Source organism: Salvia miltiorrhiza, chromosome 6 (genome assembly GCF_028751815.1).
Source record: "Salvia miltiorrhiza cultivar Shanhuang (shh) chromosome 6, IMPLAD_Smil_shh, whole genome shotgun sequence".
Lineage (NCBI taxonomy): Eukaryota > Viridiplantae > Streptophyta > Magnoliopsida > Lamiales > Lamiaceae > Salvia > Salvia miltiorrhiza.
Window position 1 is genome coordinate 15627860 of NC_080392.1, and position 21975 is coordinate 15649834.

General features: G+C 35.7%; 2 protein-coding genes and 1 long non-coding RNA gene across 5 annotated transcripts; 1 reads left to right on the forward strand and 2 right to left on the reverse strand.

The window, feature by feature from the left end:
- Nucleotides 1-240: 240 nt before the first annotated feature.
- LOC130990157 (heat stress transcription factor B-3-like) lies at nt 241-2894 on the reverse strand. Its single transcript, XM_057914372.1, has 2 exons — nt 2193-2894; nt 241-838 (listed from the first exon to the last, which is right to left on the reverse strand). The coding sequence occupies exons 1-2, from the start codon at nt 2427-2429 to the stop codon at nt 401-403; spliced, it is 675 nt and encodes a 224-aa protein (XP_057770355.1). The 5' UTR covers nt 2430-2894; the 3' UTR covers nt 241-400.
- Nucleotides 2895-12730: 9836 nt separating this feature from the next.
- Nucleotides 12731-13824, forward strand: LOC130990158 (uncharacterized). Its single transcript, XR_009090855.1, has 2 exons — nt 12731-13146; nt 13659-13824. It is a non-coding gene; the product is annotated as an uncharacterized LOC130990158 (long non-coding RNA).
- A 3585-nt stretch (nt 13825-17409) lies between these two features.
- LOC130990159 (short integuments 2, mitochondrial-like) lies at nt 17410-21635 on the reverse strand. 3 transcript variants are annotated; one of them, XM_057914373.1, is made up of 8 exons: nt 20856-21635; nt 20178-20282; nt 19702-19779; nt 19337-19478; nt 19165-19235; nt 18793-18889; nt 18315-18532; nt 17410-17935 (listed from the first exon to the last, which is right to left on the reverse strand). In XM_057914373.1, the coding sequence occupies exons 1-8, from the start codon at nt 21018-21020 to the stop codon at nt 17678-17680; spliced, it is 1134 nt and encodes a 377-aa protein (XP_057770356.1). In that variant the 5' UTR covers nt 21021-21635; the 3' UTR covers nt 17410-17677. The 3 variants fall into 3 exon arrangements, with proteins under 3 accessions (XP_057770356.1, XP_057770357.1, XP_057770358.1); XM_057914374.1 differs by lacking the exon at nt 19702-19779 and having other exon boundaries at nt 20856-21621; XM_057914375.1 differs by lacking the exon at nt 20178-20282 and having other exon boundaries at nt 20856-21615.
- Nucleotides 21636-21975: the final 340 nt, after the last annotated feature.

The window sequence follows — 21975 nt, forward strand, 5'->3', positions numbered from 1 at the left end:
AAACAAAATATAAAACGACAACGTTTAATGTCATGATCCTTAAACATAGTCATTCAATTCGCCGAAATATTAAGCCAATGTGGATTTCCGATTGCCATGTCAACATAAGTTTGGGAGAAAATTAATTTTATGGGAAAATTGATAATCGGCATCAAGTTCATAGATTTTAATGCGAGATTTTTAGGTCAGGGAAAAAATGAGAATCGCGCCAAACTTCATGGATTTTGACGCTATTTGCCCTAAAATATAAAATTTTCATTTCTTCATTCACTTCAATTTGTATGATTTCAACTTTGAAATCTGTCATACAATCTAGAATATTTTAAAACTATAATCTCAAACTAACAAGTGATCATGATCTCAGGTCAATAAACAGTTTGAGAAATGATCAAGTACGTTCCTAAATAATTTTGCAGAATTGAGACACAACTCTCTCACTCCCAACTTCCAATCTCACTCCAAAAAGCTTCAAAGCCTGGCCGCCGTCTTCTCTCAGTTGAAGCGGGCGTGGGCGTTTTTGTGCGTCTCCAGAAACAGCTACCAAATCAACAAGTTGCTGACATTTCCTCTTGAGCAGCAGGAGCTCCGAGTTGAGAGCATCGTTTTCCCGCTTGAGGCGCTTGTTCTCGTCGGTGAGGTTCGTGATTTCCGACGATGATGTCGAAAGCTCTTCGTTGTCGGAATGATCACTCGTTGCTGCTTGGACTAATTGTACGTTGCGCTGTTGCTTGTTGGACGTTGCCTTCCGCCGCCGGATCTCGCAGAGTTGGTCCCTCTCGCCCTTTCGAAACCTCTCGTTGCTGAACTCCCACCGATTCGTTGCAACTTTGTGGAATCCCTATTTTATTTTTGGACAAAACATTTTTCATTTTTCAATGCATTCACTTTACAATCATTAACATTCAAATTCAAACATTATATAACATTATATATCACCCAAATATTAGATCTTAATACGAGCCTTCTCTAACAAAATAAGTTTCTATTAGTGACATGAGGCTTGGTAGCTAATATTCGTGTCATAAAAATTAATGGCGTTTGAAAATGTAATTATTAATGATTAGCTACATAATCAAATGTCACTAATTTTTATGACACACATAATAACTATCGAACCTCATGTGTCACTAGTGGAACCTTTTTTTTGGTTGTGTCACTAAATTGTCTAATTAGACATAAGTTTTTGTACACTCAATTTTATATTTTTGCAAATTTCGCCTTCCCAAGTATTGGCTACTTTTCTCGATTGACACATTCCCATAATATGGATTAAATTTTGAACAAATCTTAGCTCGGAATAAACGAATGGCAAATGGGATCCTCTCATAATTTTTGGTCTCACTAGTTATTTCACTGTTATATAAATATTTATTATTAAAAAAAATATACTTCCTCTTTCTCACATAAACATAAAATATTATGTTATTTTGGGTGTCTCACAAAAATGTACATATTTTTATTTTTGTACACTACCACACCACAATTCATTTAATTACTTTTCATAAGAGGGATCCATTTTTCACTCACAGTATATTTTTATCAAATATTTCTTGAAACCTGTGCCAACTACAGATGTTCAATTTTTATGAGACGAATGGAGTATTAAATAATACTATATCACTGAGAAATAAAGTTTTAAATAATTAGTGTGCGTGTGTTGGCCTAGCGGTAGATGGTTAATGCCCAAGATTTGCGGTCCTAGGTTCGAGTCTATCGTCGTACGGTCTTTAAATTTTTTTATTTAATCATGTAATTTATCAAAAAAAATAATAATAATTATACTCCCTAACTATAGATTAATAGATCATAATAATCAATTACTCTCTCTGTCCCATTTCAAATGTCTCAAAACTATAGTATTGTCGTATAGTTTTGAGACATTTTGAAATGAAACGGAGGGAGTATTAATTAAAAATTACAATATATATATATAACAATAATTATGAATTCTAACAAATAATTTTAAAATTTTACTAAAATATAAAATTAAAGAAAGAAATAATTAAAATAAGAAAAACATAAAATAGGAGAACGAGTGCAATATATAACAAAAGTGGGACTGATTTTGTTATTACTAATTGGAAGGAGGTTGTGGTTTTGTTTTGTGTATGGCAAGAAGATAGAAAACATGAAAACATGATCTGGAGCTTCAAATATAAAATAAAGATGAATAAAATGGATGGAAAACGTACATAAGTATTGAGTTGTCTGACAAAGCTTGAAAAATTGCTGTGCTTGAAGAGCGTGGGCAGCAGGTCTTTGGCGAACTCCGCCGGCTGCCACACCACGAACGCCGTGCCGCCGTCGTTCCACGATATCACGGCGTCGCTCGCCGGATCCTCCACCATCATGTACGTCTTCAGCAGGAACGGCGGCGGCGACGCCTTCCTCACATACTCCACCAACTCTCTCTCGCTCTCGCACTCCATCACACTCAAATGCTTCCTAATTTATATTTTAAAATCTATTTTTCTTTATCCAATCCCTATACATAAACATAAGCTTCGTGTAAGTTAAATGTTAGAGAGAGAAAGTAAGTTAGATAGCCGGGGCGACGGCGACGGCGGAGAAAAGAAGAAGAGCCGTTAGAAACTCCCAACCCCAGCAATAGAAACCCGACACCATTCCACAATTCATCACAATTTTTCCACCACCTTCTTGCAACTCTCTCTCTCTCTCTCCCTCTCTATCTCTTGTGTGTGAGAATACTTATATGAAGTCAGTTCAGTTGAGAATTGAGATGAGGTTTCCAGATGCAAGAAACTGGTATTATAGTAGTATTTCTTTTTGTTGATATATTTATATCACGTTACTGCATATAAATATATATTAAAACCAAAATTGCATTAATTTCTTGGTAGCTTCTTTTTATCGTGTGCTAGATTTCCAGCCATAGAGTGGGTCAAAAGGAAAAAAAGACATTAATGGAAATGTTCTACACATTTTAATGCACACATAGTCATAGTGTGTATGCAGAAACTTCTACTATTAAAAGTTAGAAAGAGAAAAGAATTTGGAAACTTATTGTTGACAAATATAATCCTACAATTTCAATACTCAATCCGTCCCATCAATATAATATCTTTTCATTTTTCACATATATAGACTATGAAAATATATTTAATAATTTTTTAAAAAATATAATTTATATGTAATTATTATATTTTGCCCTTATTTACGTACTTCATGTATTATTTTCATAAGTATTAAATAAAGTTATTTTGATAAACGAAAGTTTTGAGACAATTCAAATTAAATAATTGGCTAGATTATATATTAATTTTGGGACATCTCAAAAATGAATAAATGACTAATTTTGAGAGACGGAAGTTGTCGCGTTGAATTAATTAATTTATTCATGTTTTGCGCTTAGGCTGTAAACAAAACAAGCTGCTCGCGAACTATTTGGAACTTGATTCGAAAAAAGTTCGTTCAAATTTATTTAGAGAAATTTGATAACTAAACAAACCAAACTTGAGCTTGGTAGTATTCGGCTCGTTAGCTTGTGATCATGTTCGTCAAGTGATTTAGCTTGAAAAATATAAATTATTAGTAGATATAACTTATATTTATCCACTAAAATTAATAATAATTGCATAAATCTCAAATCAACTCTGTGTGTTATTGAGTGAAAATTTAAAATGTCATATTCTTTAAGTTATATGTGAAAAATGCCCTCTTTTATAAACATAAGCATTTTATACCTTATTATTTAAATACCTTTTGATTTGATGGGTTTGCTTAGTTTTCTGTGAAAGTCTTACACATTTGACCGATTTGACAGCTATCAGTCATAAAAGTCAACGATTTGACAGTTATCAGTCAAGAATACATATGACCGGTGGGTGGCTAGATCATATGTCCGCCTTGGCGGACACATGATCTAACCACCCAGATCATGTGTCCGGCCGGTAAAATTATGTGCCCGATGGGTCATATGTACTCGTGACTGATAGCTGTCAAATCGTTGACTTTTATGACTGATGGTTGTCAAATCGATCAAATGTGTAAGACTTTCACAAATACTTCATATAATTAGGGCATTTTTACTATAGAACTTAAGGAAGTGGACATTTTTGCCTATTAACACTTTATTATTTTGAATCAAATATTATTTTCAAAAAAAAAATCAATATTTTGAATATAAATATAAATGTAGAAAGTTCGTATAGGCTCGATTAGATTCATCAGTCTCAAAGTATTCGATAAACAAAGTTCGTGATTCGATTCAATACTAAACAAATCAAACTTGAGCACATCATTATTCGGTTCGGCTCGATTCGATTACATCCCTATTTGCGCTTTTCGTGTTAAATAATTTATTAGGTACCATATGTTACTTGTATATATATATGACATATTTTTTTCTATAATTAATAAATTGTAAAATTCATATGAGAAACTCAACCTAAAAAGTATTGGTAGGAGATTAAAGAAAGAATTTTAAAAGTTCGAGAGAGAGTTATTAAATTTAGTCGTTAGAATGCTAAAAATTAGTATATATAGTCAATAACACTAGATATAGAATTAAATTAGTGATATTTCTCGTCTCAAAAAAAAATAAAAAAAAATAGTGATATTTCTTTCTAGTAAGCTATATTTAGATGATGAGACAATCATTTAACAATACACACGCGTCTTAATTAGTCAAATATTTACATAGCAGGAATGGTATATAATGCAATTGTTTATACGCAAGGTCACTCTTATTATGGTCAATACTCACATAGTTCTCATCTAAATTTCCGAATGATGGGTGGATAATCTAATCTTTAATACTCCATCCCTTCTTATAAAAGCACCTAGCTATATCTATTTTTAAATGACACGAATTTTAATTAAGTACTTTTTTTTTTTGATCGGTAAAATTAAAATTTTATTAAGATAAAAAGCAAGGCACCAGGGATGCCAATCAAAACAAGGAAAGATTGAAACCCTTTGAGCACCACATGGTGAAAGGGATTCTCAACTCCAAAACTTTATAGACCTCATTCCAACTCCAAAGTCTACCCTTGATCTGTAAAACAAGTCTCTCAATATCCCAAATCTTTCCTTGAAAACGACTCTCGTTTCTTTTTTCCCATAGTGTCCAAACCGTTCCCACCCATAACGCATTTAGCAATCTTCTTCCTTTCTTCTTTTTGGCAGCAGAGATGAAGGAAGTGTAATGATGGAGAGTACCTCTAGGATTTGCCGTTTTGATGTGTAACCATTGGAAGATTTGGTCCCACACCGCCGCAGTTTTCGGGCAATGAAGAAACAGATGTTCCGTCGTCTCCTCTCCAGCGACGCAGGCGTTGCATCCTCTCTCTTCCCAGCTAATTTGAATTTGTCGTCTTCTTAAGTTGTCACAGGTAGCCAAACGATTTCTTAGACATCTCCACGCTGTCACCGTGGCTTTGTGCGATGTTGGAGCCTCCCAAACCATAGCCATCTCAGCCGGTTGAGTTTGTTGCGCCTCTCTGGAAGCCGCCACCAAATCATAAGCCGACTTTGTTGAGAATTTACCGTCCGTAGTTGCCCTCCAACTCCATCCATCAGTTACACCTGTAGAAGGGACAAAAGCAGCAACAAGTCTCAAAAGTTCCTCCACCTGTCCATTCTCTCTTTCCCTCAAATCCCTCCTCCAATTCACCGACCACACCCACTCTTCTCCTTCCCAAAACCCACTCTCTCCGACAAGGGCTTTCTTATTCGAGCACAAGTTATACAATCTCGAGAAAGAGAACTTGAGAGGTTTGTTAACAGCCCACACATCCTCCCAGAACATTGTATTCATCCCATCCCCGAGACTGTGTTGAAGGTGATCAATGAACCATCTATCGTCTCTTCCTCCCCCTTTCTCCACAATTTTCGCCCACCACCCCAACTGCCCACTTCTTCCCACCATCGAGCAATCCCCCTCTTCGCCCCAGACAAGTTCCCCATAAATCGATTTGATCACTCTCGCCCACAAAGCTCCCCCATCCACCAAAAATCTCCAAAGCCATTTAATTAACAGAACATGATTAAACAATTCCACATCCCGAAACCCAAGACCTCCTGTTTTCTTATTGGAACACAAGGAGCTCCATTTAAACCGGGTGATTCTTCTCGACTGAGAGTCTCCACCCCACAGAAATCTGGAGAACAAGGAATTGAGGTTCTTGAGCACAGTCTTGGGAATGAAAGCGTAGGCCAGTTGATATACCGGAATAGATTGAAGCACCGCTTTGACAAGAGTGATCCTCCCTGCCAACGAGAGAGGTCTTTTTCTCCAGCTTGCAATTTTGTTTGAGACTTTATCCACCAAGAACTTCCATTCGGTAACACCATTGCTTCGGCCTCCAATTTTGGTTCCCAAGTAAAGACACGGGAAGTAACCAATCTTGCAATGGAGAAACGAAGCCCATGTCCTCTCGACTGACACATTCACTCCCACCGTCATCAGGCTGCTCTTCGCGAAGTTGACAGCAAGACCCGAGACAAAATGAAAGAGAAGCAACAGACTTTTCAGTGATTCCACATTACGCTCATCAGCCTCTAAAATAAAGATGGTGTCATCCGCGTACTGGAGATGTGTAATCGGCACTTCATCCTTACCAATCTTAACAGGAAACAATAACTGTCGTTCCACTGCTCTCTCAACAAGCGCATTCAACCCTTCCGCAACAATGAGGAATAAGAAGGGAGACATCGGATCACCCTGTCTCAAGCCTCTCTCCATTTTGAAATCTCCCGTTGATGACCCGTTAACAAGGACACTTGCCGTGGCTGACTGTAGACACCCTTGAATCCATTTCCTCCAAATCCCATCGAAGTTCATTCTATCCAGCAAAGTATCCAAAAAATCCCATTGAACTGAGTCGAAAGCTTTGGCAAAGTCAATCTTAAAGAATATCCGGCTTCGTCGCTTCTTTTTTGACTCAACAACAACTTCATTCAAAATGACCGCACCATCGAGAATGAACCGCCCTTTAACGAAAGCGCTTTGATTATCAGAGATGATCGACCCCATCACCTTCGTCAGTCTCTCCGCCAAGATCTTTGCAATGATTTTATACAAGCTGGTAATGAGCGAGATTGGACGAAATTCGTTCAACGAATCAGCCCCTTCTTTCTTCGGTATTAAAACGATGAAAGAAGCATTACCTCCTTTAGGAATTTTACCGTTCGCGTGGAAGTCCTTCAAGACCTGGAGGATATCCTCCTTAACCACATGCCAAGCCGATCTCCAGAATGAAAAGTTAAAGCCATCAGGTCCTGGACTCTTATCGCCAGAGCAGCTCCAGACCGCTTCTTTAACTTCTTCGGGTTCGAAACCTCTAATCAGCCAATTTCTCTCCTCATCAGAGATTTTCCTTCTCACAAAGTCAATGGGAATAACAGGCATATGTCTATCTTTCCGCTTGAAAAAGGTTTCAAAATGATTTCTCACCCTAGCTTTTACCTCTTCCGGTTTGGAGATCCATGATTTATCAAAGATCAGTCCGCCTATGTCATTCTTCAACCGCCTCCCTTTAATCGCCTTATGGAAGAAGCCAGAATTCACATCTCCCTCCTTAAGCCATTTCAGTTTAGCCTTCTGTTGTAAAGTCATCTGCTTATGCTTCATCTGAAGGGAAATGAGAGCTTGGAGCTCATTTCTCCTGATAACATCCACTTCGCCTAAACAACTCTGCTCGTCAAGCTCATCTTTCTGTTGTAACTCCTTCTTTAATTCGTGAATTTTAGAATCAATCTCACCAAAGGAAGTACGATTCCAAACTTTTAAAGCCTCGCGAAGTTTCTTCAATTTCTCCTTAACCACGAAAAAGCTCCATCCCTGACAGTCAGTCCCCGTCCACACTTTCTTTACAACATCTTCAAACTCCGGGTGATTCGTCCAAGCATTTAGGAACCTAAAAGGTCTTGGTCCCCAATCCTCCGTTCTAGTAGTGAGAACAATTGGGCAGTGATCCGAGATCGAACGCTGAAGACCGCGTGCAGAACTTCCTTCCCAAGTAAGCATCCAAGTTTCGTTAACAAGGAAACGATCGATCTTGCTCTTGCATTTGCCATTGGGCTTGTACCAAGTGTACTTTCGACCTTGTGTATGAATTTCCTTCAGATCGTTCCCCCTAATAAAATCCTCGAAAAACCTCGCATCCGACGCTCGAAACGTCTCCCCGCTGCCCACCCTCTCTTCTCTTCTCCTGACTGCGTTAAAATCTCCCAAAATACACACACTTCGATCCGCATTCTGTTCAACAATAGAACCAATTGCATCCCAGAGAATCCTCTTTTCCTTTGATTCAGTTGGCGCATAAACATTGATAATGCAACACAAGAGACCGTCCTCCTTGTACCTACCGTTAACAACCACGGCCCCCGGTAAATCCCAAGAACTAGATGCTTCGAACACCTCCCTATTCCATAAACACGCAATTCCCCCAGCTCTCCCCTCAGAGTTCCTGATTGCCTTATCTGTGTTATTAAACTCCCACCAAGAATTACAAAAAACATCACTAAAAGTCTCCATTTTTGTCTCTTGTAAACAACAAATATCAATCTTATGCCCTCTTACAAGTTCCATAACATCTCGCTGTTTCGCAATACTCCCCAAGCCCCTAATGTTGTATGACAGTAAATTCATGGACAATTCATCTGACTCCCAGCATTATTGAAGGAAAGGAAGTTACCTTGCATCTCGATTTGACGGACAATCACCTCTTCTTCAGTCTGACTTGAAAGACCTAACTTCTTCCCAAAGTCCCAGATTTTCTGACCTGAAATTCCCCCCTCCTCTGTCAAAAGCAACCCTTTTTGTCTCTCCCCAATGTCTTCCTCCTCTGCGGCCTCCTCCTCTCTCCCATTTAGTGGTTCTATTTCAGAGATGAAACGCCCCCAATTCTCCTTCTCCCTCGCTCTATTCTTCTTTTTCCCTTTACCTTTTTTTCCTTTTGTGCATCGGTGATCAGACCTTTTGTTGTTGGAAGGCAGCCTAACTTCCCCTGCTTGGGAGCCCGAAGAATCATCCTTTTCGGTCCTAGACACTCCCTCAGAATGGTTGTTTTCTTCTACAAAAACATTCACGTCGAGACTCTCACTGTTATCTTCCAGATCATCAATACCCCCTTGTAGAAGAATGGGTTCCTTTTCTCTCTTTTCTCTCACAGCAGGAACCGTGGGCAAGGAAATAGGTACCTCGCAAAGAGTGGCCTGCTCGGCCCTGCAAGAAGACTGGCTTAAAACTGCGGCAGCAATCGCATTCAAAAGCAGTCTCGAGCCTCCCAACGTTGTCTCCTCATGATTGGTAACCTCGACTGACGTATCTACAACGGTTTGTTGCGAAGGAATCGGAGAGTTCAATTCTTGGAGAACTGAGACGTCTTGCGAAGGAATCGAAGAGTTCAATTCTTGGAGAACCGAAACGTCTCCATCTTCCACACCGATGCCATCCATCATTCCAATGGTAGCGATAGCCTGATCCATGGATTCCACTCCATCCGACCATCCTGGATCCGATTAATTAAGTACTTAAAGAATGTGTTATGAATAGAATAAGGATCTCACTTTATTATAAGTAGAAAATTTATCAAAAATAGACTGAATATATTTTATGAAGAAGGACAAAAATGACAAATTAGATACATTTTATGAGGACGAAGAAAATATGATTTTAAATTTCAAATTCTTAACAAATATTTTAGTGTTATGGAACATGATTTAAACCTGTATTTTTAGTTATCGGAGAATATTCACAGATTAATTGTCATTAAAATTCTTGTTCATTATCAAATGTATAAAATAGGGATATTAATATAAATGAAAATTTAAAATGTCATGCTCCTTACGCTCTAGATGAAAAATGTGCGCTTTTATAAACACAAGTATTTTATGGCCAAAACTTAAATACTCTTTGATGTTAATGGTTTTGTTTGGTTTTTTGTGAAAGTTTTATATATTTAATTGATTTGATAATTAAAAGTGTATAAGAAAATTTTAAAAAAGAGAATGATTTTATAGTTATCGGTCAAGAGTTTATCTAGCAGGTAGGTGACTAGATCATCTAGCCGCTCGTGCGACCATATCATTTGACCGGGTGGCCAAATCATCTAGTCGTCCAGATCATCTAGCAACCCGATCAAATGATCTGATCGTCCGGACAGCTAGATGATCTAGTCACCGGATAGATGAACTCTTGACTGATAGCTGTCAAATCGTTCTTTTTTTAGATTTTTTTTTACACATTTCTGATTGACAATTGTCAAATCAGTCAAATGTCTAAGATTTTCATAAAAAATCAAGCAAAACTATCAGTATTAAAGAGTATTTAAGTGTGTTCATTTAATTTGGACATAAAATTCTTGTATTTATAAAAAATACTCCTCATGTCTCACTAAAAGTGACTTGTATTCTGTTTTGGATCGTCCCATTATAAGTGAGCTATTTTTATAAATGAAAAAAATTTAATCCTTACAAAAGTGGAGGCCCTACCACTTTTAACAAATTTATATATTCTTTTTAATTTTCGTATCGAAAAATTTTGAGCCACTTATAATGGGACGAAGATAGGCATTTTTCATATTACAATTTAAGAATGAGGGCATTTTTAGCCGTTAACACTATTAATATTCCAATTTTTCTTTTTTTTTTTAATTATAATATTCCAAAATTTGTAAGTAGGTTCAATAAGCAGTGAATTCTTTCTAGTAAGTTTGATTTGATAAAACGAGAGCCAATATGAATTTAAGTTATTAGCAAAGGTTGTTGTTTAGCTATTGGGTCCAACGTCGTGGGCCCCAAACATGCCAAAAGCAAATAATTTTGCGGGCTTGACCATTTTGTAAATGTGTTTACATGGGAACTTTATAGAATTAAGCCATCCGAAGTGGACTAAAATTCATGATTTTGGAGTTTTCATTGGAATACTTAACGGCAAATTGATACTTATTTAATCCAATTAGGTTTGAATATTATATCCACATTCTGGAATATTTTTTTAAGACTTGCAACTGACTTACAATTAGGGGTGTAATCGAATCGAGCCGAACCGAATAGTGGTGTGTTCAAGTTTAATTTGTGTAGTATTGAATTTCAAACTCTGTTTGTCGAATACTTTGAGGCTTACGAACTTAGTGAGCCTACACGAACTTTCTAAATTTATATTTATGTTCAAAATATTGATTATTTTCTTTTAAAACTAGATTATTTCATTCAAAATAATAAATATATTAATTATTTTCTTATAACAAACATAGTTTATTGAAGATTTAATACAATTATTATTATTTTTATTAGATAAATATAAGTTGTACCTATTAATAATTTAGATTTTTCAAGTTGAATAACTTAACGAATGTGTTCATGAGCTAACGAGCCGAATACTACCAAACTCAAATTTGGTTTGTTTATTTATCGAACTTCTCTAAATGAATTTGCACGAATTTTTTTCGAGCTGAACTCCATATAATTTGCGAGCGACTTAATTTGTTTCCAGCCCTAGTTGCAATAACGTGATGAATTGTCTAACTGTGTTTTCTCACCTCATTCCTGGCCATCTGAATTTCCACTTACAAAAAAATCTTATTGCTTTCGATTTTTCTTTACAAAAAGCGACTTTTATTGACTTTTTCTTCTCTCTTTCTTTCTTTTAATTCTCTTTTTTTGTCTGGAAAATATGTCTCATTGAAAGCATGGGCTGGAGTATATAATTTGTTATTTATAGTGTGGATAATTAGGTATTATTTGACGTATTTTATTCGCTAAAAATAAAAACGTGAGGATGGTTTTAAGTAATATAGTATTTATTTCATAATATTATTCCGACATAATGCTTTAATATGTTCCAAAATGGTTATTTCATATTTTCATTGCTTATTACAGTTGTTAAAATGTTGCAAGTAAGGTGTACAGTATTTCCAAAATTCATAATTTCGTGCTATTTTCGTCAGACAATTATGATCCTTTTAAAAATATAATTAATTTAGAAGATGGAATAGTTAAGTCAATGCCAAAGTCCTCCCTTTTTGTGGAATTCCTGATCGCATTAAATATTTACTTACACAAAGTAAAGGGAGAAAAAATTGCACCAATCTTGCCGAATGTATTATCCATTCCATCACGATCTCAACGTTCAAGAATACTCCCTCCGTTTATTTTTAAGTGTCCCATAAAAAAAAATACATATATCAAAGAATTTGGAGTATTACTTTTGTGCCCATATTTATTATTTTCAAAGTGTAATAAATTTATTCTCAAATTTTGAAATAGGACACTTAAAAAGGGGTAAAGTAGGAACTTTGTTATTTTTTATTCTCAAATTTTGAAATAGGACACTTAAAAAAGAACAATAAATTTATCTTAATAGGACACTTAAAAAAAAACAGAGGGAGTATACACTAGCATTTGCACAAGTGCAATATACGATTTTATATTTTCTATATATAATATTAATACAAATTCTGTTATTCTATTCATAAATATAAAAGTATAATTGTAACACCCCGATAATTTAGATTTATTTCATAAGTTTAATTAATAGTATTTTCTTGTATAGCTTATTTTTTTAATTACATGATACATATAGATATGTACCATTAATTTTATCTAGACTATTATTATTATTATTATTATTATTATTATTATTATTATTATTATTATTATTATTATTATTATTAATGATTCCTAATAGAACTAGAACTCTTTAAAGACTAGTATAAATATGAGATCTATTTTTCAAACCCTAAAATAGACGGACACACTAATTAATTAGGGTTTTAGAGAGCAGAGAGGGCCAGAAACGTGTAGGCAGTTTCTCCCTTGGGACTTTCATAGAATGTTGTCCATCCAACGGTGAAAGCTGAGCGGGATACAGTTCAGAAAATCTGAGCTGGAGTCAGATTTTCGCAGGAAATCAAGTTCTGGCAGTTTCGGGAGAACGGCCATAACTTGCTCCACAGAACTCCGATTCAAGCGAAACAGGCGGCCACGGAAAGCTCTCTCGAAGACGAAGAAGTCGTATTTCTGGGTAAAATACGATTTGAGGACGTTTGAGGCTTCAAACGAAGGCTTGAAGCTGACTGGTCTGTTCAGCTGCGATTTTGACGAATTCTTCTGAATTCTTCCGGTGCGGCGCTATTAAGACCCTCGTTCCGAATTTGATTTAATAGTCTCGACTTTAAGGTGAGGGATTTTACGCTTATTCATATGGTTATATATGTTTTTATTATCGCGTTGATTACTTGTTTACGTGCATCTTATGACTATGTTGTTATGTGTGATCATGGGACCTAAGCCATTGATCTATGTTGTTATGTGCGATCATGGGACCTAAGCCATTGATCTATGTTGTTATGTGCGATCATGGGACCTAAGCCATTGATCTATGATGTTATGTGCGATCATGGGACCTAAGCCATTGATCTATGATGTTATGTGCGATCATGGGACCTAAGCCATTGATCTATGTTGATAAGTTGATCATGGGACCTAAGTCATCGATCTATGTATGTGTTTGGTCATGGGACTTAAGCCATCGACTCAAACTATGGTTATGTTTGTCAAGGGGCTCCGGTCTCTTGGCGTATGTTTGCAAGTATAATAATGTGATTTGATTATATATGTGACATATATGAATATTTTGTTATGTTCCTCACTGAGTATATTTTCAATATGCTCACCCTTTATCTTTTCAGTTTTGCAGTTTCAGAGTTGAAGTGGCCATGGAAGTGGAGAATGACTAGGGATAAGGATTTTACATTGAACATTTTAGTTGAACTTATTAAGTTTTATTTTATTTTTATGATACTACTTTAGTTTTGGCAAATTGATTTCTAAATTAGTTTAAATTTTAATAGTCAAGAAGTTTTATTTTTATCTATTAGTTCTTTAAATTTTGGATTGCAAAGTTTATGAAAATTGGGGTGTTACAATAATTTTCATTGAGTACATTTGAATTGAATATAGAAAAAAGTAAAGAAGAATTTACAATAATAACAATTGATATTATGAAAAACCAAAAAAAAAAAGAAAAAAGAAAAATAAAATAAGCTAAAAGAAAAGAAAAAAAGAAATTGAATAATAGATTTGCTAAAAAAGATGATTGACGAGAGAGAATTTTGTTAAGTTTTAAATCTTTAAATAAATACAAATTTTACATATTAAAAATTAAAGCTTTTGTCATGATCGTGAATTTGATATGCATATCAAATATTTTATAATTAGCGAATTTCACAATTTTAAAAAAGAAATAAATCAAACAAAACAGAGAAAATAAAACAAAAAATATTAGGGTTAATAATGTTTTATGTCCCGAACTTTCAGCGTTTTCCACAAAATGTCCCGAACTTTCATTTTAAAATTCATGAACTTTCAATTTTTTCCATAAAATGTCCCACTATACAAAATTCGATGACGGAAAGATGATAAAAATCCTCGAACATTCAGCGTTTTCCAACAATTGTGATTCCCAATAAGATTTTCCAATAATGACGATCCCCAAAATATTTCTTTCGGCTAGATAATTCATGTTTTTGTCACCGAATTTTGTATAATGAGACATTTTATGGAAAAAAACTGAAAGTTCAAGGTTTTTTAGGAGAATCTGAAAGTTTGGGACATTTTGTGGAAAACGTTGAAAGTTCGGGAGATAAAACAGTATTAACCCAAAATATTATTTACAATTAAACCTTCAATTTTATTATAATCACAAAACTACAAAATTCAATTTTAAAATTGATTTCAATTTGAATATTGCGGTTTTAATATATTATAGTCTATATATATATGGGTGGATGAGAAATCTAATCAAAATAAGTAAGTTCTTATAAAGCGAGAAAGATTAAATATGATTCATGTGTTATTGAGAGTTGAGACTTAACAAAATCACATAACCTAACCAAATAATTAGCAAAATGTCTAAAGTTGCGAAAAATTCCTTCATGACTAAATGATTAAAAAAATAACGGAAAATTAGCAATTTGGCTACACAAATGACCCAACTGGACTATCCTACCCGAATATCAAGTGTTAGTGTCATTTCGATATAGTGTTAGTGTCATTTACATATAGTGTTAGTGTTATTTTACACGTAGTGTTAGTGTCATTTCAATATAATGTTAGTGTCATTTGTCAAAAAAATAGTGTTAATGTTATTTTCGAAATAGTGTCATTTATAAAGCAAAATAGTATTAGTGTCATTCCAAAATCGTATTAGTATTAGTGTCATTTCAAAAAAAAAAAAAAAGGATCAAGATAGTCCAACTGAGTCAAGATCCGAGTCGGGTACACCCGAATATACGATACATCCAAGTGTACAGAAGACCACCTCATTTGGCTAATGATTGCAAAAATCACATAATCTAACCAAATACTTATAAAATTTAGGCGAATACTTAAGTAAACCCTTTTTTATTGGTGAATGATTTGTTAGGAAAACGGATTAAATATTTCTTCTTTCGCTTGTTTTTTTCTCAAAAATAGGAATTCAAACTTGGAGGGCTACCGACCATCATAAATATTTGTACACAAGTTAGAGCATATACTTCATCAGTTCTGTTCACCTACCCATCGTGGGCACGCGTTAATGTGCCCACAGATGACGTGGCAATACCATATAAGAAAGAGAATTAATCATATTCAACTACAATTAAAATTACCTTTAATAATGTATTCATTATATAGAAATTTTTTTATTTTTAGTCTCATTACCATAAATAAGAATTAACTTAACATTTATAATATAATTAAGCTTTACAACTACAATAATTCATAATGAGAATTAAATCAAGTTAGCTTTGTCCATCATTCTACAAAACCCCAAGATACAAAACCCCATCTGATGAGGAGTAATATATGCGGAACATATGAATGACGTTACCAGAGGAATCACGGGGAGCAGCGAGATGGTTCTCGCAAGAGGAATCACACTCGCCAGAGGAATCACACTCGCCAAAGGAACGACTTACACCAGAGAAGCCGCTATCGCCAGAGACATGGTCTTCACCAGAGGGATCCCCAGTAATGCGGGGAAATCTCCCGCGTGAAGGCGATTTTACTATTATACCCCTGATCACGCAAGACGCATGCTCCAGTGTTGATTTTACTATTTTACCCTCTATATGTAATCTATAAATAGCAGCATACATGCTCCTTTGTAACTTACGCTATCTTTTACTATCAAGCAGCAACTCTACTTTCGTGTTCTAAAATTCCGATCACTCTCTTTGTCTTCTCCATAGTCCACGATTCCTTAATAATCCACCGATTAAATAGATACCCCTCCTTTTATGTTTCACCACCATCAAATTAGAATTCAAAACACCACACACATAGAAAACCCGAACCTACCGATCATAAAATAAGCCTCAACCATAAACACTTGTGTTGTTAATAATCTAGTGCTCTGTAACCAATTTATCAATGTATGCATCAGCTAAAGTTGATATAAAGCTATGTTAATAATTGACAAAATGAAATACAAGGAAATAATAGTGAGATATTTCCAGTGCCATATTCCCATGAGTTTTTAAACTTCCCCTGAAATGTTTCTTTTCTCTACGAATCTTTGTTTTTTGAAGGGATAAACCATCAATCTCATCAAGATTATTTGGAAGGAGCCGATAAAGCTAGAAGTGAAAGACTTTGTGCTGGTACGTCGTCGTCAACAATTAGATGAAGACAAGATCCTCTTCACCGGCTTATCTTCTTCTCCAATCAATTTTGGGTACTCGTCAATGCCGTCATTCTATGGTATAACATTCTCCCATTTTCCCAGTTTTATGAAGCAATATTCTTATTACGAATTATTGTAGTTGTTAAGCTTAATTATATTAATAGTTAAGTTAATTCTTATTTATTGTAATGAGACTAAAAATAAAAAAAATTCTATATAATGAATACATTATTAAAAGTAATCTTAATTGTAGTGGAATATGATTAATTCTCTTTCTTATGTGGCATTGCCACATCATCTGTGGGCACGTTAACGCGTGCCCACGATGGGTAGGTGAACGGAACCGAGATAAGTCAAGATACATAAACTATAAGATATTTATGTGTTTGATAAACTGAGATTGTTATCGTTTTTATGTGTTTGATAAGAGATATATAAAATATAGATAGCATAGAAGACTCAAATTTAAAATCAAAATTAAACAACAAATTTACTAAAATATCCTACCAAAATTAGTTGAGCAATTGAGCTCATTTCTTTTTTTTATATACGCTTATTTCTAGCTTCACACACACAGACAAGCTCACACTACACACAATTAGGAGAAAATCATTCTCTTCTCAAAATCAGAGTCCGCACACACTAGAGAAAATCAGTTTGTAAATTCCTTGCATGCACAAAATCAGAAATACATGTGTTGGACCGATTCCTTTCACACACACTACACAGACGCAGCTTGACGGAGTATCAAGTTTACTGTTCAAAACTGCAAATGCAATCGAAGGAGGTAGACGTGATTTATTTACAGAAGAGAAGATGAACAGTGTTTTAGGGCCCAACCCATATCTCAGGCTTTCATTACTGTGTATCATGGCTGGATGTATACCTATCTTGGCCTTATCTAATCAGGCCCTTACAGTGCTAAATACGGAGTGATGTTATCATCTTATACATGTGATTTCTAGCTAAAATGGTAAATCGTCAAAGCAAGCAAAACTTGGAGGTGAAAAACTGACCTCACTCGCGTTTCCAAGATTCTATCTACGTACAATCAGACGCAGCCGGATGAGGGACATCATCAAGGATGAAGGGCCCGAGCTTGCCCATTCTGAAGAGTGTGAGGAATTTCTTGGACGCCATAGTTCGACCCTCTGAGGTTTTATGGGGTATCTTTAGAGCTTTCTGCAGTGCTTCAAACTGCACGTCTATAAGATCTCCAAACTCGCCCTCGTCTTCCAAGCTTCCCTCGAACTCCATCAGCGTCCTGCACAGCGCCCCTTGAACACGACTAACCATATCCTGCACATTAATCCAAATAACTTACAAACTGAATAATACTCATAGCTTGTATCCCTAATTTTCAATGTTTTCCAAAGAATGTCCCCAACTTACATTATCAACTTTAGGAAAAGTTTGATTTAAGTTCCGGTGACGGAATAATATGATCTGCATTATTCAATATAAAATTGCAGAAAAAGCCCGATGCCTAAAAATCCACCTCTGAATCCAGTGAGGTGGCCTATCATTCCATCATCGGATTCTTGAAAGGGGACACAAATCAAAGTTTTTTAAGTGAAAACGTAAGTTTGAGGATGTTTTTAGAAAATGCTGAAAGATGGGGACACAAACTATGATTTATTTTAATGATAATAGTTTCACATTCAACACTTTGCTTTACCTCAATGTAGACAACATCAGATTTAATACTAGGAGGTGTCTTCCTCTTTGGCAAAAGATTTGGAAGGCTGTAGTCGGGTTTATCCTCACTGTCGAGACGCCTGTCAGTTTCTACATCCATGAATCGCCTCCAATGAAGAGGAGTGCCTCGGCTGTTCAAGACTGCTAGCAAGTATTGAGCTATCCGCTCCTCACCAACTACAGAGTCCTTCACAGAACCTGCAAAAGATATCACTAAACTTGATGAGTTGATAGCTATTATACGGAGCATTACAATTCAATTTATTCCCGAACAATTTTAGACGAAGTTGAACATTTTGGTCCAATTTTGAATTGAATTCCTTTATAGTTAATGAAGTTTTTAGATAAGATCACGAAGGGTGTACAAAAATGTAATGGCATGTTTTTGTACATATACGTCAAATCTTCAAAAACCAAATCCACAACAAGAAAACAGAGACTTGAAAAAAAAACGGAACCTGCTGCAGCTAGCTTTAACCCCGTTTCTATATCTGGGATACTTGGAACCAACACTCCAGGCGTATCAAGAACATATATGCTAGGCTGATGCGCAATCTAGAAGAAGATTCAGCATAAAAGTTAGCTCATCGAGAAGAGTAGTAACATTTGAAAATTTTGATTCGGAGAATAATGCTCGAATATATATCTCAATGAGTGTGTTGAGACAAAGCTATAACACAAATGGCCGTGCAAATGATACGATGTACATATTCAAAGTTTCTAAAGTTTCTTAGCAAACCGCGTGGACATAAATCATGGATAGCAAAGAATCTCATATTCGTCAACACTGAGGCATTTCTCCAGTTTTATTTTTGGGTGAATATATCTACCTTGAATCCAGCAATATCTTGAGTGACTCCGGGCAAGGGTCCCACAGTAGCTCGCTTTCTTTTCCCCTGCACTAAGATGGAACTTCGACCATCATTGCTTGCTTAGAGATCAAATGCCCTACGGCTTCAGAGTAAGGGATGGCTAGAAATGGTCGTGAAAACAAAACCTCACCAGGAAACCGAGATGATGCTATTTGATGGATGGAATTGATTAGCACAGACTTTCCAACATTGGGAACACCAACCACCAGGACAAGGAGGGTTGGCTCCTTACGGATAGCCTCCTTCATTTTGTACTCAACAAGGTCTAGAAGCTTTTGCACATCAATCATAAGTCAGAAACGCTAGGAGGAAACTTACAACAACGAGCTTGAAAGGTACATTAACAAGCAGCTATGGAGATTCTTGAAATATTAACACCAAATTAACTGATTGATTGCAAAACAATAACATGGTCCCCTTCATACGGAGGAAGATTCAGAATATTCATAATTTGGGGAAAAATCCTTATATACACAAACAGAAAACTAAACCAACCTTTTGAACAGAACTTCTGCTGTGAGCATTTATCGTTAAACAATCTTGTTTGACTGAATCAAAGTACTCAATCCATTTCTGCACGAAATTAAAAGAGAAGACGCTTAACTACCACTCTAATAACAACACGATATATATATATATATATATATATATATATATATATATAGGTTGTTTATTGTGAGAACTATATTTTTTGTGAAAATGTGAGAAGAATGCACTTCTCTATATAGTTAAAGCATTCACTGTTAAATTTAATGTTTTGAAAAATGAAATTTCCGCCCTCATGAAATTCGAACTCCATCAATGCATTCTTCCAGCAAGATGATGCATCCGCCATAGATTCCATAGAGAGAGGATCCAGTCAAAATTTTCACCATATATATATATATATATATATAAAATTGTAACTAATATGAACAGAAGCACAAACAAACACATACAACAGATATAACACTTAAAACCCGACACATTACATGCATGATGTTGGGGTTGGCCAAATCTTTCTTATTGAGAGCAACGACGCGCTTTTTACCCTCCAGCAAAGGCTGCAGTTCATCATTCTTAGATGACAATGGTATCTACACAAATTCAACAAGAATTGTGTAAGAAATTGGCTACTTGTAAGACGTCATCTACATTACTTAAATCTCACAGAAACCTATTTTTTTATGAAAAAACAATCTCTTTTGGAGCACAGATCTAGAAAACAAAAAAATAACTCATAATTCATTCATCTGAATCATCTTCATAGTAATTGATATAGTCCCATTCCAAGGAGAAAAGGAAAAAAAAAAAAACTTATTATTCATTCATCCCAAATATAATTGATAGAGTGAGCTAACTTCACTAACATTACAAATACTAACGTCCTCAGTTCCACAAAACTTGATAAACTAAAAATTTATTAATTTACAGATGGGAGAATCAAACTAATCAAGGTTGATTAAGCTTAGATGGCTTCAACAATCAATTAAGATTAACAAAATTCTTAAAATTAGAAATACAGCTGTATACATGTCCTCAAATTCTTCATCATCAATGTGCGCAGCTTCTTTATGAACTTGATACTAAAAAGTAATTAATTTACGAAAATCAAACTACTAAAGGTCGATTAAGCTTCAACAAGGAATTAAGATGGTCAGACTTCTTACACGGGCGTCCCGAACTTCGATGACGAAATCGGAGAGTTTGAGGCGGTCGCGGATGGCCCGAGTGGCACTAGCCATGTGGCCGGGGAACCAGTTGATCTTGCCGCCGCCTTTGATGAAGCCCATTTCACCGATTAACGATGCTTTCTTCACTATGTTTCTCGCCATCCCCACTTCTCTCTCCTCCCAACTCTTGGCTTTTCTAAACCTTAAACTTGTGAAGAAGCAATAGCTGTCAATACTTGTTAAACCCCCACCCGATTTTACCTTTTACCTGATCCTAAATTCCACGGTATAAACCACCAAATCAATACCCGACCCCGAGTAGTTTAGTGGGATATCCTAATCGGCCCGTATCGGATATAAGAGTGCCCGAATTACCGATTTCACAAAGAAATTAAAAAAAAAAACCCTTCGATTCAAAAGCTCATCAACTGAAAATCGACTCACATCGCTAAAAGCTCGTCAACTGAATCAATTCCGAAAACCAGCAAGCAAAATGGATGAACAAACATTGATACAGATGAACCTAAGCTACCTAATCGCCGCTGTGTGCTGGCTTGACCGGAGGCGGCGCCGAGAGAGAGAGAGCATAGAGGCGTGACGCGAGACAGTAGGCAAATCCGGAAGCAAGCGAGAGGCGGCGAGGCGAGAGACGGAGAGAGAAAGGAAAGAGTTGTTTCAGAGATGGCGGCGGTACCTGATATATTGAGGAGGGAGTCTTTTGTGAGCGCAGCGCAGCAGCGCTGATAGATGAGCGCGGATCAACATATACCTATATCTATACTAATAGAAAACTAATTAAATCTTGGTAATAATACTCCCTCCGTCCCATGAAGCGTGACCCATTTCTTTTCGACACGGAAATTAAGAAATTGGTATTTTGTGTGTTAAGTGTAGTAGGTGAAAAAGTGAAAAGGTGAATAAAGGGTAAATTTTTTGCTATTTTTAGAAACAGGTCAAGCTTCGTGGGACAATCCAAAAAGGAAAGTGGGTCACGCTTTGCGGGACGGAGGGAGTATAATATTAATTTATAAAAAAATACTTATTGCATTAGAATTCTATTTGATATATGTCATCCAAATCTTTAATATATTAACCTACGTGCTCTTAATTATAAATA